The 26,923-nt window shown below is 39.3% G+C and overlaps 1 protein-coding gene, 1 long non-coding RNA gene and 1 pseudogene across 8 annotated transcripts in view; 1 reads left to right on the top strand and 2 right to left on the bottom strand.

Annotated features, from left to right (window-relative positions):
- Window positions 1-16,770, bottom strand: part of LOC103164117 — a 272,296-nt gene extending 255,526 nt beyond the window's left edge. For 2 of the 7 annotated variants that reach the window (XR_004771002.1, XR_004770999.1), the window contains exons 1-3: window positions 16,504-16,770; window positions 14,004-14,143; window positions 12,210-12,317 (exon numbers count right to left, since the gene is read on the bottom strand). This is a non-coding gene — a long non-coding RNA (uncharacterized LOC103164117). The remainder of the gene's footprint in view (window positions 1-12,209; window positions 12,318-14,003; window positions 14,144-16,503) is intronic. The other 5 variants (XR_004771000.1, XR_004771001.1, XR_004771004.1 and 2 more) reach the window with 5 other exon arrangements.
- Window positions 16,771-16,939: 169 nt separating this feature from the next.
- Window positions 16,940-26,522, top strand: Mad2l1 (mitotic arrest deficient 2 like 1). Its single transcript, XM_027430227.2, has 6 exons — window positions 16,940-17,141; window positions 17,465-17,611; window positions 20,325-20,445; window positions 21,307-21,410; window positions 22,135-22,314; window positions 22,410-26,522. The coding sequence occupies exons 1-5, from the start codon at window positions 17,069-17,071 to the stop codon at window positions 22,305-22,307; spliced, it is 618 nt and encodes a 205-aa protein (XP_027286028.1). The 5' UTR covers window positions 16,940-17,068; the 3' UTR covers window positions 22,308-22,314; window positions 22,410-26,522.
- LOC118237864 lies at window positions 24,711-25,792 on the bottom strand (annotated as a pseudogene).
- Window positions 26,523-26,923: the final 401 nt, after the last annotated feature.

Below are 26,923 nucleotides of genomic sequence, written 5' to 3'. Positions count from 1 at the left end.
TTAACTTATGTATCTTTAAATGATAGTAAAAATTTAAAATCAAAAAGATCTATTTCAAATTAACAAAATATTTATACCACGCAGTCTATCCTATAAGCCGTTTACAAAGGTACAGCTTTTATTACAAAAAGGGATTTTTCTCTAACTAAAGACAAACTTAACTGCTGAGATACTAAACAGACAGCCCTCAAATGCTCAGAGATCTAGAGAATATGGCATTTAAAATGTTTTGTTAAAAAGCTTTTTATAACAAAGAGGCCAGCTGCTGGCCCACCCCATTTCCTCCGAGAAGACTGGGCACTAAAGAAGCTTCGTCTCGAGTCAGTGACAATGCTGGTCACTGAGCAACCCTGCCCTTCACCTCAACTACTACAAAGTATTCCAGACCATGGACAAGAGGACGATGGAATCGACTTTCCCAGCGTTGCTTGGGCCAACGGTAGGCAAGTCTTCCCAAAGTCTCTAATCCACAGGTCACAAGTTATCAGCAAAAAGGCAGATGTCCTGCAGCCCACTACTATGGATGGAGCACCTTGGGGATGGCTGTCCATGCAGCCTGCTGGCAAGTCTCTGTTATTCTTTAATCATTGATTCAGGTAAAATCTTATCCTTCTCAAGAACTCTGATGCTTTTGACGACTGATAGTCTTGCCGGCTTAAAGCAAAACAGATTCCAGTAACAGGTATTTTAGGGTTTATCTATGTAAAGATAGGAAAGTCTAACATGTATGAAAGTCTGAAAATGTAGTTATGAAGGCCTGAGGATAAAAAGGCATAAATGATGATAAAATGAGTTGAGACATTAAAAAGAATAAAAAATGTTCCTGACTTCTCTATTTCTCATGCTACTGCTCATAATAAAGTTCAACAATACCACTATAGGATCATAACTACAAGGTCAAGATTAAGATGCTTTTCATTGTCCTAAAAAAATCTGTCTGTTTTTAAATGGTAATACTTTCAGCCAAATTGCTTCTAACATGAATATGCTTCTAATGTGTCTAATACTTATGTTTCCACAAACTCTAAGGACTCTTATAAGTTCCAGGGAGCCGAATCAGATCCAAACAGGTCAGATTCACTCCAGGTAATATCCAATCTTTCCCTGGTCCCAAATTCCCTTCACTCATCTTGGGACACCTCGGGAACCCCTCCCTCATCTTACAATCTTCCCCTCAAGTGACAGGACCTAAGAAAATTTTTTTTTTCTAAACTTAACCTTGTCCTCTGCTCTGTCAACATCTTGCCAGGTCTAAGAGGCGCCAGGGAGTTCCATACAGCCTGGACTACAATGAAACAACCAGCTTCCCCAGGACGTGGCAGCACCCCAACCTTCTCGGGTCCCCCAAAGATGGTCAACGCCCCCCACGTCAGCAGGAAGCAGTCTTAAGAATTCGACGCCCTTATTCCTTAACCTGCCATGTCTAAACACCCCACCTTTTTTTAATAATAAGTAGAGGTGGGAATGAAAGGTTCAGGCATTATGCTGGCCTGCCCCTGTTACCTGGTGGAATCCACTCAGGCAATACCCTGGTCAGCCCAAGGTTCCATGGGAAAGAAGTCTGCACACAGGTGCAGAGGACCCCTTTAAAAGATAGGCTCCTGCCCCTTTACTCCTCTTTCTCTCTCTCTCTGTCTCTCCCCCCCGCCCCCCGTCTCTCTGTTCCCCGCTCTGTCTCTCTATGGCGACCGGCCATGGCGGTCAGCCATTACCCTGTTCCTCTTCTTAGTTTACCCATTCTGTTGCGCCTTACAATAAACTTATAGTCTTATGTCTGTCTCAATATTTGTCTTTTCTTCTTTTTAAACAAAAGAATAACAACAAGGGTATTGTCAAGTTAGACACAGAGGTAGGCAAGGAGTGGCCATTAAGAAAGCTAAAGAAAAATAAGGTAAATTATAATTAGGCTCTAGACCTGCAACATTCCAACCTCTCCACAGTAATCAAAGTTCCTAACACTCAATCAGCCTTACAGAAGATTCCATAGAAGGTGGGATCTATGTCTGTAAGTACACTGAATTTTCAGAAAAAAAGAGAAGAGAGGAAGGAAGGAGAGAGAAAGATGAGAAAGTTTTTGCAAAGATAATGCCCAGTTCATATTTTTTCACAAGCAAAGTTTATCTAGACTTTAATAAAGAAATAATGTAAATTCTATATAACTTCCCCCAGAGAGGGCCTAGGTCCTGCCCCAATGATGTGACAGACTTTGATGATTCCCCCATGGAAGGCTTCACCCTCCCTGGGGAGCAGAAGGGGAATGGGATGGGTCAGGTCAATGGGGGGGCATGGGAGGATGGCAGGGAGAGGGAACTGGGATTGATATGTAAAATAAAATTGTTTCTAACTTAAATTTAAAAAATGAAGGGGGGAACTTCCCCCAGAAAGAAGAGACTATATTTCCAAGTTCTTCTTACGAAATCAGTATTTTATCTAAAAAAAAGCCGCAGGCATTACAAGAAAAAGGGACCATTGCTCATGAGCACATAGGCAAGTTTTTCAAGAGCACATAGTAAATCTAAGCCAACATTATAGAAAAGGGTAACATGTACAATCAAGTGGGATTTACCCAAGCATCTAAGGTGGATGACAACTACTGGAAATCAGTGGGATCTCCACTTCCAGTGAAGATGACATAGCAGGAACTAGACTGACTCTCTTGAAACCATTAACGAAAAATCAAAATCTTTGAAACCACAAAACTCAAAATCAGTATCCATGATCAAGGTCTCTTCAGGGATGAGACTAGATGTGTTCCTTGTGTGTCTTAGACTTGAGATTTTGTGAGATTGAGGGTGGTCTTGAAGTTACTTCTCCCTCATTAACAGATACAGAACTTCTTGCCACTTACCTTGAATCAGGTTTCTGTGTGAAAAAGCACACATGGAAATAGTCATTCTCAATTCTGTCCCAAACAGCTTGGGATTGATTTACTTGGCTACCCTGTTAGTGGCACTGTGATCCAGGATGCTGGATGTTCAAAAGTCAGTTTTCTGGGAAGGAGCAAGGGACTTTCCCAGAGGGAGGTTATTCTTGGTGAGTGAGGCTTGCTCAGAGCCTGGTGTATACTGATTAGCCCTAAGTCTTTTTAAGGTTGTTACTACGTTTTAGATTTATTTTGAAAGTTCCATATGCATGTACTGTTGTTACATCGTTTCCTACCTTCGCCTCCTCAACTCCTCCTACATCTAGTCGACTGCCACCATCCCTGCCTACCCCACCTCAAATTCCTTGCCTTTTAATCTTAAGAAATATAAATTATTTCTTCCAGGTAAATGCAGTATATTTACTAATGGGCAGTTGACTATCAATTATAGAGCATATATTATAAAAAGAATAAGTCATACTTAGGGGTTAAATGTGGTCTATTTCTTAAATTTCCAAAAAAAAAAATTGTACTAGAATTGACTACAAATGATGAAAACCGCCAAGGCTAAATAATGAGACCCAACCTCAGAAAGAGAGAGATGAGAGAGAGAGAGAGAGAGAGAGAGAGAGAGAGAGAGAGAGAGAGAGAATCTTAGAAATTAAGAAATTAGCTGGGCATGGTGACTCATACCTGTAATCCCAGTACTTGAGAGACTGAGGTAGGAGCCAAGTTCAAGGCTAGCCTGGGCTAAAAATGAGTTCCAGGCCAATCTGGACCACAGAATGACAATTTTAAGAAATAGATTTTATGGCTAATGATAAAATTCAGGAGACAAAAGAGGAATATCAAAGGAAGGGAAGAGAAAGTATGGAAGAGAGAGGAAAGGAAGAAAGAGAGGCAGGGAGGCAGGGAGGAAATTAAGACAGAATTTGCCTCAAGCACTTGCCTCAAGTTCATGAAATCAAATGAAAAACCATGACTGAAGAATGGAGCAGTCCATGAGATGGGAAACAAACAAAAAGCAAGAACTATGTTCTTCACAGGAGCCAATTTTAAGATAGATAATCCTAAAAATACAAAAGGTACAGGGAAATATTCTGGGGAATCTCATGTACATCTGTGGTCACTAGCACACACACATTCATCTATTCAGCACCATCCAGGATTCGTGTGTGTGTGTGTGTGTGTGTGTGTGTGTGTGTGTGTGTGTGTGTGTGTGTGTGTATGTGTGTTGTGTCCGTCCCAGTGAGTTGGGCTCTGAACATGTGAGTGAAGGATGCCAGAGCACACAGTTCAGTGAAGGAGGCAGACTCTAATCAGCTGCTTGTGGAAATACACCATTGCAAGCCATGGTGAATGTAATTTGGGAAAACACAAACAGTGTGGATGAGAGAGCACAGGAAAGGAGATGACTTTCTCTGGGACAAGAACAGAAGGCAGAGGACAGTTTCTCTGGAATTGTGAATATATAAGATAGTCACATCCTCCCACAAGGCTGTTTGAACTTTCAATAAAGAATGCCATCTTTGTTTTTAATCATCTGAAGAAGAGGAAATCTTACTTTGAAAGAAAGAGTATTTTTAAGTTTTGATAAGCAGTAGCTGAGACATTTTGTACAAATGTTTATAAAGAAAATGGAGACATCATTAAAAGCAATGTGTGGGCACAATCTAAATAATTTGTAATAATGTTTAACATGTCATAAAAGGAAATGTGTATTCTGACGTCAGTTTGGGGTACAAACATTTACAACTAAAACAAACATTTTCTTTTAAAATCACTCTAGTCCTCAAACTCAAGCAAAGGTTGTGTTTAGATGGCTTTCTTTCCTGCCCACAGAGAGCACAGATATCCAGAGGAGTAGAAGACCATGCCAAATAGCACTGATGTAACCTTGGCTTGCCCTGCTGTTGGTGTATCTACATAACCCATATATATTGAGTCTCCAAAACAATAGAGACCAAAGACCTGAAAGAAAAAAAGACTTGAATGAGGAAAAGGATGCATAAATAATAAACATTAAGGCAAATTTACCTAAGAACTATAAAATCAAGACCAGAGACATGGGTATATTTTTCTATTTTAGAAGGTAACTGATGAATGTCTCTGGACTTGTTTCATTATGCTTGGAATATTACATTTTTAAATTAAAAGTTGGATTCCTTTGGAAACAATCTTTGAGAAACAGTTTAGAGTCTAAAGTTTTAAAACCTTACTTGTATAGTTTCAGATTTCCCACAAAACTTATCTTTAAAAAGCTCTCTAGTTGAGATGCAGAGTACTAATAACAAATAATACCCACAATAATTTGGAAGTTAGTAAAGTACACATTTTTAAGATGCATATTTATGTGGAGCCAAGTTTTTCTTCATTGAACCAAAATGATGTACTGGAATTAGTGGAATGCAAAAGATAGGAGAGTCCAGCTGTGTTTTATTAAGCGGCACAGAAAAAGCATTTACAAAAGAAATGTAAAACAGTACTGCTCTTATCACTATGTGGCGGGGAGGTTCTTTCTTTTGTTTCAAAAAGAAAAAAATCTCAACATGCATTTTCAAGGTTGGGATTTAGTTTCAACACATGCAAAGCCCTCCATTTAGTCATCAATGCTAAAAAACAAAACCAAATAGTTTCACTGTTGTTTTTTAAATGAAACAGAAAAGATTTTTTATGATAAACATCATATAAGTTGTATATACAGTAAGTTATATATACAAAAACCTTGGTAGCTTCTAACAATGTCTAAGAGGGCAAAGCGGTCCCCAGATCCCCTGTAGCAACTGCTCAGCTGTTATCTGCTTACTTCCCTCATTCACTCTGAGATGCTGTAAGAGAAACACATTCCTTACAGTTGACATTGTGATTCCCATCAAATGGCTCTTATCAGCATCATGTTCAAATTAGTAATGCTGGAAACAAGCCAGCTATCTTCTGCCCTTGAAAATTTGTACAGGGATTAGTGAACAAAGGAAGAAAATTAATGCCAAACTTCATAATAAAATTATTGTTAAGCAACACCACTAATAGTGGAATTATGGTTGTGTTTAATGAAGAAATAGCCCATGAATAATCTCTTCTGTAAGAGCTCCACAGTTAGGAGGAATTTTCATTTGCAAAACTCTGTATTCTGAAAATCACTCATATCTAAGCCAAAAAGTTATTGTAGAAAACTGTCAATTTTGCCACGTCAACTGTGAACTCTTATTTAGTAAAGTAATTAAATTATGAATCTAAAATGTGGCTGAGCAAGAGATCTGGAACTGAGTTGTTTTTTCAGTTTAAAAAATAAGATTTGTGTATTATGTAGTTGATTTTGTTTGCTTTTTTTTTTTTTTTAATTTTTGGGAGCCAGCCATCAGCTCCCAAATAAATACATGGAGACTTATTCTTCCTTCTGAATGCCCTGCCTTAACTTGGCTTGTTTCTAGTCAACTCTCCTAACTTAAATTATCCCATTTCTCTTTAACTACATTTTGCTGCTAGGATTTTCCCCTTTCTTTATTCTATATATCTTTATTTCCTTCTTACTCTGTCTCTGGCTGTGTGGCTGTGTGGCTGTCTCCAGGTGTCCTCTCTTTCTCCTTTTATCACTCCTCCCTCCTCAATATTTATTCTGTCTGCATTCCAACCTGGCTTAGCCTTTCTCCTGCTTAGCTATTGGCTGTTCAGAACAGTCAGGCAAAGTAACATAGCTTTACAGAGTTAAACAAATGCAACATAAAAGAATGCAACACATCTTTGCATCACTAAACAGATATTCCAGAGCATAAATGAATGTAGCACATATTAAGCTATATTCCACAACAGACTTTGTAGTAAAATAAGCAGAGTAAATGGTCACCAGGCTTTTGGTTGATACTTGAACTAGTAAGAATGTCCATATTTAAAATCTTGTGTAGACATTGGATCACTTATCTACCAAAAAATAACTCTTAAGATACAATGTAGTCTTATTTTTCCTGATATTTGAGTTTGTATAGAATGACAGAAGTAACTAACATAAAATCCTTCTTAAGGGTCATCTGTTTTTCATTTTCCCTTAGCCTTCTTATCAGCCTTCACTGTGGGATGTATCACTGTCCACAGACTGGGCTATCATTTTCCACAGACTGGGCTATCACTTTCCATAGACTGCAGTGACTGATACAGATTAAGAAGGGACAGAAAGAAGTAGGGCTGCCAACTACACAGTGAAGTAGAATCAGGGAATTCTGAATCAGTCAGGGTAATATTCCTTATCCACCTTACACATTTTTCTACAACATAAGAAAATGCCTATGAGACCTCTTAAATTATTTCACATTTTCCTTCAGGTGTCTCTAAGAAACTCCAGTGATCAGATTTTGAACAATGATTTTTCTAAAATAATTTATTGGGACCTTCCTTGGAGTTTTTTTGGTTGCTGTTGTCATTGAAACTTACTTCATTTACTTCCAACATATTGTTAGTAAAGTCAACCAATATCTTAGGCTTAATACACACTGCACATAAATTTTAATATAAAATTATTACATCTTGTTTATAAAATTGTCTCAGATACTACCCACTCACATGTGATATGATATGAACTGAAAGGCATTAGATAGGAAGAATAGAATTCAGAAATCAATGCAAAGGAAATTCACATAAGAAAAGGCTGCAAAGGTACCTAAAGAACATGAGTGTCAGAAACATGTCAACAGGTCATGGTTCAAATTAAAGAATGTTCATCTAATAACTAAGTTATTAATAAGCATAGAAAAAGACCTACTAAAACATAGACATTACTTTTAGATTTAATGAAATCAGTTTAATTCAAATACATATAAAAATTCAAACTGTAATCACCTATGTTTATATACATACCAATGTTATCACAAACTGTATAAACTCTATTAAGTTTATGTCAAGATAAATATGTGGAGCACGTACTTTGGTTCACAAAATGTGGGCATAAACTCATCTGCAGAAACTTTTTCTGGGATTTAACAGAGTTCTAATCACCCTCACCAAATGCACTTTGATTACAACACAAAACTGCTTTTGAAACCCCTCTCTCATTGGCTGAGACAGGCATCTGCTGCAGGAGATTCACTATTAACCATGGCCTGGACTAATTTGGAAGATTAAATACATGTTCTTTTTTAACACAAGTACAGTTTTTCTTAATTCTAATTTTCTTTAAATAAAAATATATACTATTGTAAATATCAGGTTACTAAAAGTACTACTAGTTACAATGTCACTAAACATACCAGGATTTTTGTTCAGTATAGATTCATACATATTAACTATTGTTGTGGAATAGAATATTTGTTTAACTATATAAAGTTGTGTTGCATTTGTTTGTGCTTCAGAATATTTGTTTAACTATATAAAATTGTGTTACTTTTGTTTATGCTGTGTTTATTTAACTATGTAAAGAGGTGTTGCTGCTTCACCTTGTTTGCCTAAAGCACATGATTGGCCTAATAAATAGCTGCACAGCCAATAGTTAGGGATAGGCAGGGCTGATGGGCAGAGAAAGGGGGGAGGCAGCCTGCCAGCTGGGTGCCAGCCAGTCAGATATGGAGGAAGCAGGAAAGCAGGATGGACAGTATGTAGATGGGGTGAAGAAGCCTCAGGCCACACATAGATTAATATAAATGTGTTAATTTAAGTTTTAAAAAAGCTAGGCAGAAATGAGCCTAAGCTAAGGTCAAGCATTCATAGTTAATAATGAGTCTCCACATTCTTAATTGTTAATAAATCTCTGTGTCATGATCCAAGAAACCCTGCTACAAACTATCATCAAATAAATCAAACATTTCCTATCTTTTACACTACTCTGTAAAGGTGGTCCTGTAAAACACACACACACACACACACACAGAGAGAGAGAGAGAGAGAGAGAGAGAGAGAGAGAGAGAGAGAGAGAGAGAGAGCTGTCTTGCAGATGAAATCACTTTAGTGTTTTCCATTGTCACTTACGTATCATTGTTCCTCCAAGCATAGAAATCACCTCATTGCCATGGCTAATTCATTTTTTAGTCATAGCCTTTGACAAACAGACCTTCGTTAATATGATTCACCCACACATCAGAATCAGCTCATCCACACAAACCATGACACAAAGACCCAGATGCCCATGAAATGGCACTCCTTAAAAGTATTGCCTGCATCCTCCAAGCAGATCCACCTCCTCAGCCCCTCCCATTTTTATCACCTACTTTGTTTTCAAATAATTAGTCTTGCTTAGGAAAACTGGTTATGCATAAGCTGTAAGGAGCATTATGTTTTATGTACCCAAAAAATCAAATATGTTCATTATGAAGTCAGATAACATTTTCCACACAGAATTTTAGAGAGTGTATTCTAATTGACCTTCAAAATGGATCCATTTACAAAAGTCAACTCTCTTATTCACTTTTCACCACTTTAACTTTAAAGATAAAATAAAATTTTGGTGCCTTATATATCTTAGTATTTTCTAAGCAAGCCTGACACTCATGTTTAAATAACGCTAAAGCTTGCTATCTTCCTCTCTCCTTTCACAACCACTGACAACTCCAGTTCTGAGGATCTGACACCCTATTCTGACCTCCACAGGCATTGCCCACATACATACATCCAATAAACCCATACATAATAATAATGTCTTTTAAAAAGCCAAAAATTAAACAATTATTTACCTGTGTATGGCTTGTGCTAGCTTCCACTACCCATTTCTATTAGAAATCTGTTTCATTGTCCTACTCCTTCACTTGGAAGCCATTTGTGTTAAGAGTTCCATGCTGAACTATGTCACCCAACACTTATCACTTCAGGGTTCAATCATTTTAGAGGACAGTCTAGGACTTTTCCAAACCAGTCTTCTTTAGGGATGATCTGTAGCCTAGACTACCAAAGCAATATTTTTCCAAACAGATGTTATAAGAACAAAAACTCACTTGTTCTTGTAACATATGTTTCTTATGACATTCTCTCTTTTCCCAATTCTTTTAAATTTCCTTCACTAGTTTATTCCTCCATGTCTTGCTTTATTCATTTCTAAACATTTCCTACAAATGCCTCCCCAAGTCATTTCTTTTCCTATAAAGTCACTCAAAGGCTTTTGTAAAACAAAATAACAAAAAATCAAGATGGGTGTAACAGGCATACTGGTGAGACAAGCATTTTTTTTTTTACAAATTTGTGAAAATTATCCAACACGATACCTTTATATTGGCTTGGAGACTAACTCACCTAACATGATGCCATAAGCTACCCCTGAGTCTCCATTACACAGCTCCACTAGAACCTGTAAGAATTCACTTGTTCTCCACAGTTCAAACAAGCATTCCTGAATACTACTCCTAACTAGCCCGGGAATTGTCATCCTTTATATTCCTCTTATATTCCTTTCTGCTGGAACTATCAGGGTTGACAAATCACATGGATAAAGAACCACTTTATCCTTCAGTCAGAATATTTGTGTAATATTATTCAGAACATTTTTAATTCTATTATTTAGGATACTTATTCATACTAACAGTTAATGATTGCACAAACTAATGAGGTTTAGTGTGGCATTTGCATACATGCATTTATAGCACACACAGAAGAAATCCAGCCCTCCTTTCTTCTGCTCCTATCCTCCAATACCTGGTAAACACTATTCTTTCTAATTGACTGTAGTTTCCACCTATGATAGAGAACATACAATAATAATCTCTCCATATCTGCATTATTTTTATGTCTTTTGTTTCCATACATTTTACAGTAAGTAACAGGATTTCATTATTCTTTGTGGCTAAATAGTGCATGGTGAATATGCATATACCATATTCTCACTATCCACTCATCTGCTGATGGACTAATGAACTGATTTCATATCTTAGCTACTGAGAATAACACCATAAATAAACATGGCCAGGCAGATTCCTCCTTGAATGTTTCAATTACTTTGCATGTATCCCAAGAAATGGCCAGAAGTGGATTGTGTGGTAGCTCTCTTTTCAGTATGTTGACGAATCATGGCGCATTACTTTGTAATGGTTGTTCTAACTTTGAAATGCCCATTTCTCCACATGCTCACCAGCATTTCTCTCTGTCTGTTATTCTCTTTATAATGCTGAGGATTGAGTCTAGGTCCTTACACACACACACACACACACACACACACACACACACACACACACACACACACACCATATATATGCTAACAAGATATATACATATCACACATGTCACCTATGAACGTTTATTATGCAATAACTTTAATTTCTATTCCCCTGTTAGTTGCTGGTTTGGGTTATTTTTTCACACACTTGTTGGCCATTTGTACTTGTTCTTTTGAGAAATATCTATTCAGATCATGAGAAATATCTATTCAGATCAATTTCCCAGTTTACTAAGTGGGTAATTATTAAAATCTAGTTCTCTTATCATATATTAACCATACCAGATTGACTGGGTCTTTTCTATATGAGAAACAGCCAATATCATGTCAACATCTATTTTCTTTTTTTTTTTTTTAATTTATTTATTAGTTCTAGTTAGGGAACAAGCTTGTTTCACATGTAAGTCCCTTCTCCCTCTCCCCCCCCACTCCCATCCCTCCTCCCCCACCCCCAGCCTACCCCCCACCCCATCCACCCACCACTCCCCAGGCAGGGCAGGGCCCTCAGTGGGGGCTCTGCAAAGTCCACCAAATCCTCCTGTGCTGGTCCTGGGCCCTTCCCCATGTGTCCAGGGTCAGAGTGTACACCTTCACGTGGGATGGGCTTTCAAAGTCCCTTCTTGCACCAGGGAAAAATACTAATCCACCATCAGAGGCTCCCTGGAGTGCAGAGGCCTCCTTATTGACATCCATGTTCAGGGGTCTGGATCAGTCTTGTACTGGCCTCCCCGCATGTCAACATCTATTTAAGAGAAACTAATCCTGACTCTGTTTTGTCAACAAAAGTTGGCCTTTTTTAATGAATGAAAAAACATTATGCTCCAACTACTTTTATTTTAATTTCTATCTTCACAATTGAAACCTTGGGGAAAGATTTTTCTAATCTATTTATAAATTGTATACATTACAAATGAGTTCTAAACGCAGAGAAAAAAATAGTAAATACCTGTTAAATGTATCTCCCCTCTTAATTACTTTGTAAAAACATATACTTGGCCCCAGAAACATTGAAGTTTAATAAGACCTTTTCATGAAATCTTTGCAAAATTGCTAACATAATAAAGAAATCAACCATGAACTTTCCCCCCAATGGGTCTTTGTACATTTCCACCTTTTTTAACCTTTAATGACAAAATATAAAATTAAATTAAACTATGCTACTCAGACTCTCACTGTTCTGACAAATATGCGACAAAACACCCACTTAAAGCAGGAAGCATTTACCTTAGTTCACAGGGTCAGAGGTTTGTTTATTGTTTTGAACCTAAGGCAAGGCTAAGCACCATGGACAAGAGCATGCCGTTATGTAGAACAGCTGGAACAGTTCATCCCCTGGTGGATAGGAAATGGCAATAGACAGGAAAAATCTAGAAACAAGTACATCCTTCAAAGGCACCCCACAGCAACCTCCTTCCTCCAACTGGCCCCACCTCCTAACACTTTCACCACTTCTAATAGCCTACCAACTATAACTCTAATAACTAATGTGTTGATAAAGTCAGAGTCCTCATGACACACCCACCATTTGATAGAGCCACCAGGTGAGGAGCAAGCCTTCCTCACATGAGCCTTCAAGTCACTTCATATCCAAATCACAATAGCAACTATGAAAAGAAATATCGGACTTTATATCATTCTTCAAAAATTAATTAAACCAAGATTTAAGAAGAATGCAACTAAGAATATTCGCCACACAAGTCAAAATGTAGTTATTAATATACAAATGCTGTATACCGTGTGCCATTTCTATACTGAAGTCCGTAAGGATATTTTTGGAGACAACTTTTTCTTTCCTGTTGAATGCTAGTGACATGAATTAGGAGAGGCTTATTTTAGCTCAACTTAAAGAATACCTTGAAACAGAGAGTCTATTTGGAAGCAAAGGGATGGCATCTAAACTGACAATTACATTGGCATAAGGTAATTACCATCTACTTGATCTCCAGTTTTAAATAAAATCTGGATTCGGCGAGCATTTTTGTTGGTGGCTGGTGTTAAAAGGGCTATACACAAGAAAAACTGCCGTACTCAATTTATACGTGGAAAATTCCACCATAAACAATGGAATGAATATACATGATTGAGAACTAACCTGAAGCTTGAAGAAAAAAATAAGACTACTATAGAGGTTACTTTTCTGGGCTGTGACTAAACACATGCCAAGCCAGGCAGGCCCAGAGTCTCTCTATGGACTGTGCTGTCTATGGGTCCATATGTAGAACTCTCATGATAACATTGCAATAAATGCTATATAAATAACAAATGAAGTAGATAACAAAACGTGGTAATGCTTCCTGATAATAAGCCATCTAGTTATTGTAAGAATTTATATTAGTTTTCAATAATTTTTCATACTTAATTTTTACTAAAAATTTACCACGTGTGCAATCATGTCATTAAAATTATAAACTCTACCATTATGGAAATATATCTGTTGACCTTTTAAAGCAATGCTGGGTCTGGAAAGATGTCTCAGCAGTGAACAGTGCTTGCTGCTTCCCCAGAGGACCTGAGACTTGTCTCCAGGAACCAAGTTCCATGACTCACACTCCAGCTCCAAGGGATATGCCACCCTCTTCTGGCCTACACAAGCACTGTGCTCACATGGATAAACCCACATTCAGACATACACATACACAAATAATAACACTTAAAGCACTGATAATTAGTTAAATGTCATCATAAAATTTGTTACGTGTTCTTGTTTGAGCACTTGAGTCCCATATCAAAGAATGCTGGGGGCGGGCGGGAGTATGAGGAAGGGGAACAGGACTTGAAGAGAATTACACTCTACAACTTACTTGTGAAAACCATGTAAATATATGTATATTCATTAGACATATTAAATGAGCCTTGGTAATCAGAACACGAAATGAGTGCTTTATAATTCTTGTTGTTCAAGTGAACAGTATGCTCTGTAAGAAAAAGTAAGGGGTGAGGATGCAGCTCAAAGAGCGCTTGTACGACGTCCTTGCTTCAATTCCCACTACTGAATAAATGGGGCATGGTGACACATACCTGTGATTCTAGCAGTCAGCTTGAGGAATCAGGAAGAGAAGACGCTCTGGTCATCCTTGGCTCCATAAAAAGTTTTCAGCCAGCCTGGGATACATGGGAGCCCGTTTCAAGAACAACACCAAAAAGGAAATTGAGTAACACTAAGTTTTGGGACAAAAAAAAAAAACAGAACTAAAAAACAAACACTTCAAATCCACATAATGCAACCCCAGTATAAAAATATTATTTTAAAGAAACTTCAGCAGATTAAAACTGCTCAAAAATATGATATGTATACCCGGTTTTGTGGGATTTAGAATAAACTACTTAGTTTCAAGAACCCATTTACATGTATTTTCAATATGTATGGTGCACATATATTATATTTCAGACTGCTGGCCCATTTCATTCTGAAGTTTCACACACACACACAAATGCCTAAAAACTATTAACAAGCATTCAGCTCTAGTTTCAAAGGTTTCATTGTACAGGTAAACACTGCCCTCTTCTGGCAATTGTAAATATTTGTGTATCTACACAAAATTTTTTATAGCTTATTATTGCACATCTGTAAACAAATTATGTCCTTAGCCCGAATCTTGCCCCCAGCCAAAATCCTCACAATAATAAAGAAATTTATTGGCATGTTTCAAACAACTCTGTTTTAAAAGGACACTAAGGTAAGCAGTCTAAACTCTACAATAAATCTGCCCCTAACTAGATACTGGTTCTTGGACTAACTCTGTAACTACCCTAGATCTTAGTTCCTATCTATAAGATTACTTAACTAAGTCACTAATGGAGTTCTTCGGCCTTCATGTGCTTCTAGATTTAGAAAAATATCAAATAATTGTTTTTAATACCCTAATATAAAATATAGGCCTACTTATGACATATCTCCATATTTATTTGTTTTATTAATAAGAGAATGACTGTTTATTGTTTGGATTCGCTTTATCAAAAAAGACTCAATTTTTACTCCTCCCCATTCAAACATCCTTTCCCTAAACAATACACAGCAAGAGTTCACTGAATTATGAGGAAAAGTAAACTCAGTCTAAGAAGTTTCAAAGAAACATTTTATAGTATTGCTTTTGGTAAGGGGAGGAGTGTTAAATCAAGTGCTCGAAAGTTAACAGTTAAGAAATCAACTTTCAAAGATTCCAGAATCTTAAATGTTGCTGTGATTAAGTAATTAGAAAAATCCACCATTTGGGAGTACAGGGCATTGTACCTCAGCTTTACCCATGCCCGTTTCATTCGTCTTCCTCATCTGTCATCAACTCTTGCTCCACAGTTTCGCTCTCTGATGTAACCCTTATTCCATCTCTCTGGCAACTATTTAATTCAGGCTTCTTAAACATTCGTATTATAATATCTGTAGTAGTCGATTGGTTTCAAAGTGTGATCTGTGTACCAGCATTAGAAACATTTGGGACACTTGGAAGACGTGCCATCTCCTGGACCCCGTACACTGTTCAACATAAAAACAGTAACATGGGGCTGGAGAGATGCCTCAGCGGTTAAGAGCAGACTGTTTTCCAGAGATTCAATTCGCAGCAACCACATGGTGCCTCACAACCACATTGAAGGAGATCTGGTGCCCTCTGCTGGCCCGCAGGCACAAGACTGTATACATAATAAATAAAATCTTTAAAAAAAAGTTTAAAAAAAAAAAAAAAAAAAACAGTAACATGAAGCCCATGTGTAACTTTACATGCTCTGGTACAGGCTTTAAATACTCAAAAAGGAAGAGCGTTTGACCAAAGAACTTGAAAGCAAGCTATTTTAATTACAAAGAAAGGGATTCTTGTATGCGTGTGTGTGTGTGTGTGTGTGTGTGTGTGTGTGTGTGTGTGTGTGTGTGTGTGTGTTGAAGGGATTCTCGTGCGTGTGTGTGTGTGTTTACTGTGTGTGTGTGTTTTGAAGGGATTCTCGTGTGTGTGTGTGTGTGTGTGTGTGTGTGTGTGTTTTGAAGGGATTCTCGTGTGTGTGTGTGTGTGTGTGTGTGTGTGTGTGTGTGTGCGGGATTCTCATGTGTGTGTGTTGAAGGGATTCTCGTGTGTGTGTGTTTACTGTGTGTGTGTGTGTGATTCTCGTGTGTGTGTGTGTGTGTGATTCTCGTGTGTGTGTGTTTACTGTGTGTGTGAGTGTGTGTTTACTGTGTGTGTGTGATTCTCGTGTGTGTATGTGTGTGTGTGTGTGTTTCTCGTGTGTGTGTGTTTACTGTGTGTGTGTGTGTGATTCTCGTGTGTGATTCTCGTGTGTGTGTGTGATTCTCGTGTGTGTGTGTGTGTGTGTGTGTGTGTGTGTGATTCTCGTGTGTGTGTGTGATTCTCGTGTGTGTGTGTGTGTGTGTGTTGAAGGCACACACCTTACTGGCTTTACTGGCTGAGCCTTCTCTTGTACCCAGTCCCTATTCTGATATTTCTCCAGAAAATTCGCGTTCCCACACAAAACACAGGCTCTCCCAAACTGCAAACTATCCACGAAGCTGAGACTACTTCGGGGATATTCGGACCTGGACTTAGCCGGCGAGCCTTCCCTCCGTCACCCTGGGGCTCTTCCTGGACACCCCGTCACCCTGGGGCTCTTCCTGGACACCCGACCAGAGGCCCCACCCACAGCGACCCTCCCGGGCGGGAAGCCGGAGAGCGCGGAGCCAGGCCCACTCTGCGCCTGCGCAAGCAGCGAGGGCGGAGCCAGGGCCGGATACAAGTGGCTCTGGGCGGAACTTAGGGGCCGCTCTCTGGTCCTCGAGGGACTGCGTTCACAGCGGAAGCGGCGCTTCTGGACGGAATCTTGAGAGCAGACCGTCCTTAGAGGGTTCAGTTATGGGGGAGGGACTTAGGGCGGAAACCGGAAGTATGGGGCGGGCTTAGGGAGAAATGAGGCGTTTATAGGACGGGGCCGGGGCCGGAAACCGGCGGTGTAGGTGGGGCTTGCGGGACATTGCGCTTGCGCACGGAGCGCCCCGCGGGCTGCGTAGTTATTTTTGAACCGGGTGGCGGGGAATAGCTGAAGGAGCTGAGCCGGGAGGGCGCGGTGTGCGGTGAGGCTGACAGCGGTCTCCGTTAGATCGAGTGATGGCGCAGCAGCTCGCCCGAGAGCAAGGCATCACCCTGCGCGGGAGCGCGGAGATCGTGGCCGAGTTTTTTTGTGAGTTTTGAATGCGGCCGGAGAGCGGCCTGGCCGGGACCTAGGACGCGCTAGGGCGGAACCACCGCCCGGTCTCCTGCTCGTTCGTGCCGTGGCGGAGAACGGAGGGGCCTTCCCTGGGGCATCGTGCCATTCGCGCTTTGAAAGCCGGGGTCTGTGTTGACATCCGCTCAGCACATGTGTATTTGCACTTAGACTGCGGTGTCGTGAGAGTTGGCATTGCTGGGTTGAAGGTTTTCCGGTGTCGTTTTGTGTCAGCTCTGCTTTCTGGAAGACTTGGAAACGTGAGTAGGTGTTCACTGCTCGATTCCTTTCGTTTTCAGCGTTTGGCGTCAACAGCATTTTGTATCAGCGTGGCATATACCCGTCGGAAACCTTTACTCGAGTGCAGAAATACGGACTCACCTTGCTTGTAACTACTGACCCCGAGCTCATAAAGTATCTCAATAATGTGGTCGAACAGCTGAAAGGTAATCACGTTTTGAGTTTTACCTCTGACAGGGTTACGTTTACGAGGGTGGCTTAAAGCAATATGCCTTCTCAAATACAGCGCTTCTGGACTGGGAGGGAGGAAGTAATGGAGGGAAATCCCATCCTTTCTCCCACTGCTTTTAAGTAGCCTGAGTGTATTGATGTTAGGCGTCTCGGAGTCGGAAGTGTCTTATCAGCTGCTTTAGGAATGCATTTTGCGGTTTAAACAGGTACAACGAGTTGATGGTTTTACACGAGATGATTTTGCTCTTCTTAGACACCCATTGATATGCTGCAGTTGTTGTAACCAGGGTATTACTAAATAACAATATACAGGAAAGTTCCGGTTTTACTTTTCAACTATTCTCTTTATCTTCCTTAAAAGCGGTGGCTGTAATTCAGTATCTGGACAGTTTATTTATTCATTCGTAGCTCAGTGTTGTGCTGCCTGTTTGGCCAATACTTATTCCCACCTATTTCTATTCCTTCTGGAATCCTTGTTCCTCGTGTTGCACACCACTTAGGATTGCCATTCTAATTATAATAATCTTTTCTGTGTTTAGCCTTGTATCTCCCAACAAAGTCTTATAAAAACCAATTCCAAAAGCATTACAGCTGTCTTTTTTCTCTCTAGTTTTTCATGTGTTTGGGTGTTTTTCCTGGGTTATGTCTGTATGTACCAGGTGCATGCCTGGTTCCTTAAAAGACCCGAAGAAGGTGTCAATTCTTAGGAAGAGCACCACTGCTCCTAAGAAATTTTTTTTTGCAAAGATGTTTTAGTTTGTTTCTATTGTAGTTTCATTACAGTGTTCATTGCATTTTTTTTTTGTTGTTGTTAACTTTAGCATTAAAATGACCTTCTTTTGGTGACCAGCTGAACATAGACATCTCTTTAAGGCCATATTTTTTTTGTTTTGTTTTACTTTTGAGGCAGGGTCTCTCAAAAGCTCTTGACTATCCTGAAATTCGATAACCTTGAAGCCCTGTAGATAAAGTTGCTCTTGGTTGAGAACTTCTTTGATAGATTAGACAGCTAGAATAGGAAAGGTGAAGTACTTGATAAATATGTGGAGATAGATTTCTATTCTCAAGTGCAAGCAAGATACGTATACGCTGAGAGGAGCAGCCCATCTCTCATTATTTTCCCAGATTGTGGGTCAGGGTGGAATCATGTATGGTCATTGGATGTCACTCATACTTGACCTGGAACTGCTAGATAGCTATTGCTAGGTGTCATCACCATCATCATCATCCTGGTTCAATAGAGAATCCAGCCTTAACTGATACTGGGGTTACAGGTTGTCACTGGTGACATTGTACCTCATCTACATTTTTGTTGTCACTCACTTCTCCTGTCCTAGTTAAAACACAGGAATTGCTCTTTATGAATAGGCAAATTGTTCTCTTTCTTTTCAGTCCCATTTCCTCTAGCCTTTTTAGAAGCATTTTACTTCTTTCTTTCTTTCTTTCTTTTCTTTCTTGTATTTTCTGTTTCTCTGTTATGATTTCCATTCTTCCTGTTGGTTTCATCTCCCTCCAACTTTAATCTTACAAAAGAAAAATGATGTATACTGAGTTGCTATCCCAATTTCAGTATTAACTCAGGGTTCCATCTGAGATCCTCTTTATAATTGCTAGATTATCTGTGCCATTCACAACTTCACTACCAACTTTTATGTGATTAAGCTAACCCTCTACTCCAGACTCATAAACAACGTGACATCTCTGTATGCTTTATACTCTGCAGAATAAAAACTAAATGTAGGATGATCTCGAGAATTGTTCATTAGTTACTAGGTTAACAGTCCAACGAGAAATGAAGTCTGAAACCTGAAAGCTACCTCAAAATGATTCTTTTTGGTTTTTCTAGACAGGGTTTCTCTGTGTAGCTTTGGAGCCTATCCTGGCACTCGTTCTGGAGACCAGGCTGGCCTCGAATCAAAATGATTCTTATTGAAAGCTAATCAGATAATCTTAACAGTTTTAAGCATGAAATTGCTTTGTTCCCTCTCTACCGGTTTATGCTATGAACTTTGAATCCTAGTGTCTGTAGACCCTCTTTTTACCCCCTCCAGCTAACTTACTACCAAGTATGATAGTTTGGAAACACAAGTTTAATTGTTCACTCTGCTTAAAACACAGTTGTGGTTTTCCTGATTCTTAAAAGCATAGTTTCATTAATTCCACAGATAAGATTTTACAGGATATAGCATCTTGATTTTTCATAATAGTATATTCTTCCTTGTCTTTGTAATTTTATTGTCCTGCCAATTTATATATGTTCTTCACTTTTGGGTATTTAAAGCCTGTATTTCCCTCTCCTTTGCAGAATTAACGAAAAAACTAATCTTTCCTTCGCCTACCAGAATGGATCAGATTTTTTTTTTTATGCTTTTATACTATCTCTCTGTTCCTAACAGCCACCACAGATGTGACATGACAGTTGTATTGAAAATGGTTAGATGAAAGCCTATACCCTATTCCCTTACTGTGAGTTACAGTGGAAGTACAGGTTCACTGTGATGCCCTTGGTTGCACCTGTTAGTAATGGGAAGAATTTAAAAATTGCCTCAATTATTAGTGGGAAGCTTTTCCCTGTAAATGAAAGGAAGTCCAAATTACCATTGTTCGAATTTTGTAAAGCTAAAAAGTGGGTCTTTAGAAGAGAGTTATGTTGCAGTGAGAATGTAAGTGATGCCCTGTGTGTTGCAGAGTGGCTCTACAAGTGCTCTGTTCAGAAGCTGGTGGTGGTCATCTCAAATATTGAAAGTGGTGAGGTCCTTGAAAGATGGCAGTTTGATATTGAGTGTGACAAGACTGCAAAAGAAGATGGGTAAGTTTGGATTAAATTATTCCTGCTTGGTTTTTCACAGCTTCTGTTGTTACATGAGTTCAAATTGTTTTGGACTGATTTCTTACCCTCTTTATTTATGGTAAGCTTTTAAAGATACAGGCTTGGGAGGACTTGAGTTCCTCTTAGCCTGTCAGTGGTTGTATAGATAAGATGCTTTTAACATTCTGTCTTTAGGCAAACCCAGTGAAATTTGACCTTTGTATTTCTGGTTATACCAAAACCATGATATAATATATTATGGGGACTATTTAATACTCGCTTAAAGGTACTGTTAACTGCAGGAAGTGAGCCTAGACCCGTCCCTAACTTAGATGTGGCTCTATTCCATCTAATGCCGTGAACTTTGTAAACTGTAAGATTTCAGTTGCTCTACATCAGAAATTTCCTTAATGCTAGACACACTTTTCTATAAGTTCCTATAATGAAGAGCAGTTTGCTCTTTTGTCTGTAGGAAATTTTTAGCTTATGGAAGTTTTTATGTGTAATTTATTTTACTTGATTTGATAAGGAATTAGGTACTTAGATGTTACTAGAAGAAAAAGTGCCAAAATTCTACCAAGTTTCTGTGTTAGAATCCATATCCTGAAAGAGTTAGTGAACCTGTCGTTATCGGGGTGGTTGAGAAACTTAGTAATCGTCATGCACTGAATGACCTGACACTAAATTCAGTCCTGAAGGATGATGGGAAGGACAGATGCAGATACAGTAGCCCAAGAATATCTTTAGTCTCCTAATATATTGCTTCTGTGCTGTTGGGAGCATTTTGTTCAGATAAATAGTCACCAGTGTATTTTAGTTAACTTAATGAAACCTAGAATGAACTGTTTGGTTCTCTTATAGTGTTTGTAGAGAAAAGTCACACAAAGCCATTCAAGATGAAATCCGTTCAGTGATCAGGCAAATCACAGCTACCGTGACCTTTCTGCCACTGCTGGAAGTTTCTTGTAAGTATTATACAATCTCTTTATTTAAATTTGCGTGGGAAAATGTATGCTGCTGTTGGGAGGATCCCCATTTGTTTAAACCTCATAATTTATCACTGCCTTTAAATATAAATGGGATACAGGAAGCAGAATGCAGCACAAAAAACAGATGTGTGTTCCAGAAAATGTGAGTGCAAGGACCGAGGAAGTGGCTTAGTGGTTAAAGCACTTGCTGAGCAAGTGTGAGGACTCAGTTAGGATCCCCACTTCCAGGACCCTCCAGGTGGTTTTGGGCGCCCACCTCTAACTCCAGCCCAGAAAGGCAGAGATGGAATCACCCAAGCAACCTGGCTACCAAAACTAGCCATCTTGTCAGTCTCTGGTTTGCATGAGAAGCCCTGCCTCGGTGAATGAAGTGGAGGGGTCATCAGTCATTAGCTTGGGGCCTCCACATGTGCGCCCCACACACTCAACAAAATGAAGGGGAACAATGAAAATGCTGAAAAATTAAGATAGTCTACAGTTCTACGTGAAAGCTTTCTCACAATTCCTTTTACTATTTTCACTTTCTACTACAAAGTATACTCCTCTGTTCTAAACTCATGTTTTCTTGAGGAAAATTATAATTAGAGCAAGATAAGCTATCTCCTTAGGAGGTAGGGTTCAAATGAGTCCTGGTGAGCTAGGTGGGGAGGACAGCTTCATTTTTAAAAAGTACTGTGCTTTAATCTCATTCCCAACTTAGGTTCATTTGATCTGCTGATTTACACTGACAAAGATTTGGTTGTCCCTGAAAAGTGGGAAGAATCAGGACCCCAGTTCATTACCAATTCTGAAGAAGTCCGTCTGCGCTCATTTACTACCACAATCCACAAAGTGAATAGTATGGTGGCCTACAAAATCCCTGTCAATGACTGAAGAGAAGGTGAGGAAACAATGGAATTAGCATTCTCTAGTGTCTTTTTCCAGATACCGAGTCAAATATAGTTGATGAATTTTCTTCCCTTGGTTCATTTTCAGGTGAAGAAAGCCAGGATCCTACTTTGATAAATGTGCCCATGGTTCCATTTGTTGGGTTCCTCCTGGACTTGCCATAGAGTCAACATAACAAGATTGCTGCAAATTATTAAGGGGAACCAACAGATTTTGTCAGAATTGTGGAGTGGATTCCTGTAGAAGTGGTCATTGTAGATAGAAATTCTTTTGTTAGAAAGCTAAATACATCCCCTAACCAGTTAGCTCAGGAATCTTGACCAGAGAAGCATCTGAATGTAAATACAGCAGAAGGAACTAAAGCTGTGTTTAGTTCTGAGTCATGAATACTGCCTTGCTGGGCCCATTTGTCACTTCTTTTTGTATAGACTCACATTGAAATACATGCTAATTGATTTCAGTGTATATACCTTGAACTCACAAAGCAGTTGATACTGTTTAATTTCTGTAATAAAGAACTCTTGTTTTAATGTTTCATAAAAAAAAAATCAAGCTTTAAATGACAGTGATACAACAAAAAAACTCCTGTGTCTTAAAATTTTTGTTATAGTACCTTTGGTAAATAGTGTGGTGTTATTATATTCAGATACTACAGTAGATTATGTGCTGCCTTCATCTCAAACAATGCAGTTAATGTGAAGAGGCAAATGTCCTTTGAAATTAGTGCAGATATCAGGCTGTAGTATCACTGGTGTTGGTTTTTTTTTTTTCCTGTTGTATACATCTAATCAAAAATTGTCATATCAGCATAATTTAATGACATTTCAAGTAAAAACTGAAATGCGTAAAAGACATTGTCAAATATTGTCTGTGCTAGCAATTTAATGATTAGGCGGACTCCAGTGACATTCCTGCTGTGGAGAAACAAATTGGCATGAGAATAGGACATTGCTTTTGGTAAGTTTCAAGTTTTTTTCCTTTCCATAAACTTTGTTTCCTCTTGATTAACATGTACTAACAATAGCAAACAAGTTTAGAGTGTTTGTCAGGCAGCAAGACATTTGTGAACATACTTACAGATTTAACTACCCTGGACACCAGACTTCAAGACACATATTATCATTAATTCCCCGTCACAGGAAACATGCCATGCCAAGGGCTCAAGTCCAGAGCCATGTAACTCAGAGCACAGATCAAGTTTAAGCCTAGGCAGGTGTGGCATGCCATTCTATTTCTCTAACACAGCAAAGGACTGCAGTGTCAGGAGGGAATGGGTGAGAGGAACAGCCAAATACAGTTACTATATTAAGGGTGCAGACACCATGGCAGTGCGCTTGCAGGGCTGATGGTTTTCTTGTTTTGTTTTGTTTTGTTTTTCGAGACAGGGTTTCTCTGTGTAGCTTTGGAACCTGTCCTAGAACTAGCTCTTGTAGACCAGGCTTGTCTCCAACTCACAGAGATCCACCTGCCTCTGCCTCCTGAGTGCTGGGATTAAAGGTGTGTGCCACCAACACCTGGCAGGGCTGATGGTTTTCTTAAAGAATCAAATAAATACAATTGGCTGTGTTCTTTTGTCTTCTGCACATCAGCTAAAATAGGATCAAAACAAAACACTTCTGATTAACATGATTTTAAGTAACTAGTTTAAGAACAAAAGTATAGCTGTGCTGCCCAATAAATAAGCTCCCTTTAAATTGAACCTGATTTATTTTAACAAGTCTGATTTATTTTAACAACCTGATTTATTTTAACAAGAATGCTCCCTGAATCTGGAACCATCTGTACACACACGTGCTTGTGAATGTATACATTAAATCACACATATTGTGAATGGTGGTGACTTGCTATTGGGATGGATTTTATCTGGAATAATTATCCAAAAATGTTGAGCTAAGAAGGGCAGACAAAGAGTTAAGCAATATTAAAGTAAAGGTAATTTTTGACTAAAAAATGAGCTGGCCTTTTAAACATTCAGTTAACAACCATAACATTTACTTTCTCTAGCAAAGGGGCCCAATATCTTTGAACTTGAATTCTATAAGGTAAATCTGAGTTCCTCCCCTCAACCAATCAACTATTTATTTCTGCTCCTCTTCATTAATAAGTTATACATTTGGATGCTAATTTCCTTTGTACAAACTACACCCTGTTTTCTGGATTGTAACACTTAAATAGACACTGATGGAACCAGCACCTTCAAACAGGATGATCCAGGAATGCAGCAGGTTTTTGAGCTACTCAGAGAAGTCCTGCCTTTGTTAACAGCTCATCAGAAGTGCTTTCCTCTGTCTCTCTTCATTCTCATGTTTGTGAAGTAAACTGTCATTTATCCATTCATTCCCAGAATGGCAGAGATCCCTTGCTATACAGACTACATAGCAATCTGCATTATTTGCTTGTGCAGGAGAGGCATCTACTAGCCACTACTGCCATCTGCTGGTCTTTCTGTGAATAGTTAGATTTTACAGGGGCCATCACAATGATGCAGAATGCAAATATCATCAGTAAGTAGTATCAGATCCTGTATTTCCTTGAAAATTAAGATACTACACAGCACAGTGATAAGTACAGGACCAGCAGTGATGAATGGGAAGCTGATCATGGCACTCAGCAAGTGGTTGGCTATGAACCAGCAGCAGGTGGCAATGGCCCACAGCAACCCTGACAGGAAACCTGGTAAGACCGCCTCTGGATACAGCTTCAGCCTATTTCATGGCTACACAACAGGTCACAAAGTAGACTGTACTTGTAAGAAAGATGCCACTGGAGTGTGCAAAAACATATTCTTAAATCATACTGACTAGCACCTGTGTATATGCTGTCATTTCTTTTCCTGTGGTCCTTGATGTAAATGATTGGCACAAATGTAGATCTATAGAGTATCCCAGATACCACTGCAGGGCAACAGCCCACAGTGCAGTGGTGCGTAGTAGAAAGTGTCCACCTAGGAGGAAACGGCACAGGGGTCTCCAGTTGTGTTGATCACAGGCTCTGTCATCAGTGTGTTGTCCATGCTGCATGGGTTATTCAGAAATTCACTTTTGGTGAACAAAACTGTGAAAGCAGTTGCTACTGAGAGCCCAGCTCCAAAGTAATTCAGGATGGTGCTTGATACTTCTGTATCCATCCCAATCCAGCCAAACCTTGAGCTTGCCCAGCCAGTTAAGGTATTAAATGATCCCCAGATGAGGGTCCCAAGACATAAACCGATGCTTTTGATAATTGTTCCCTGTTGCTGAAATGCAGCCACTGAGCATTGCAAAAGGCCAGAATTTAGGGCAGCATAATATCAAGTAGACCACCATGGCAACCAATCAAAAGGCAGCACGGATCACTTACTGAAGGAACATTCCATCACCGTTGTCATTTTTTTTTTTTTTTTTTAAAGCGGTACAAAGTTGGAGCCAAACAAAAGAATTGCTACAGCAGAGAAGAGTAGCCTGTGGTAAGTTTGTTCCATTATTGCCCATGGTAGCAGGAATGGCAGACAGGCCAACTCACTCAGTTTGCTCTGAGAGTTTTCCCAAGGAGTGACAGTCTTCAGACACAGGTGACCTGGTGGGTAGTCACTGTGCTGGCTGCAGAGCCCAGCCCGGCTCTTCCTAGCATCTCCTGTACTCTAGATAGTGTCAACCTCATGTTTCTTATGACCTTGAGCACCAAGCTGCTTCCTTTCTCTTCAGTGCTACTCTTAATAGGTATGTTGGTTGTATTCAGTCTAATTTTCCAATGTTTAAAATTTTCCAGAAAAGTGACAGCTTTGTTTATAATAATTTTGAAGTTTATAACTAAATTATGTAAAATCACATTCTTAGAAGTTGATCGGATACCTTAAACATTTCATATCTCTTAAAGGTTTTATATTATTTAAATATATGTTTTGGTGTGTAATAAGGAGGCAAGCTGACTCTGTTGGAAATTAGTTGGAATGATTTGGCCTATGGTTCCAAATAGATGCGTGCCTCATCTTGGGAGAAAGGGATTCCATCCAACAGCCAAAAACTTGGCCACCAGCTTCTTGTGGGAAGTGAAGATGGAGCAATCACCTGGTGGGTCTCTGGGTCAGACCTGAACTCTCACCCATTTACTGTAGGCCTAGAGGCTGTACTGAATTGTGCAGTGGGATATCTTTGTTCAGTGTGGTTTGTTCTTGTTATTTAGAGTTTTTAAAATATTTATAAAATATTTTAACCTTGTTTACTTAGTTTCATGATGCATTTTCAAATTTTGTGTTCCTCAATTTATTCTCCTGGCCGAGGCCTGAGGCCTGAGGCCTGAGCTTTTGTCAGCAGAGGGCAGCCAAGACATTTGTCAGGGTCACCTTCACTTTGTGGAGACAAGTTTCCCAGATTGACAGTAGAATGGGGTAGAGGCTAGATGGAGCACTGAGCAGAAATAGTCAAAAGGGAAGATTGACGGTCTACCATAGAGAGAACAAGTAAATACACCTTCCCTGCACCTGCCCAGTTTTCAGTCCTCAGCCCTACCAAGGGGAAGTCCAAGGCTTGGGGGCCTGGAGTCCACTGTCAATCAAAGGAGCTGCTGGGAACTCAGGCCTGGAACTGAGGACATGCTGCCAACAGTGATCAAAGGTTCACAGC

This window comes from Cricetulus griseus, chromosome 8 (genome assembly GCF_003668045.3).
Source record: "Cricetulus griseus strain 17A/GY chromosome 8, alternate assembly CriGri-PICRH-1.0, whole genome shotgun sequence".
Lineage (NCBI taxonomy): Eukaryota > Metazoa > Chordata > Mammalia > Rodentia > Cricetidae > Cricetulus > Cricetulus griseus.
This window is presented reverse-complemented; position numbering and strand designations above follow the sequence as displayed.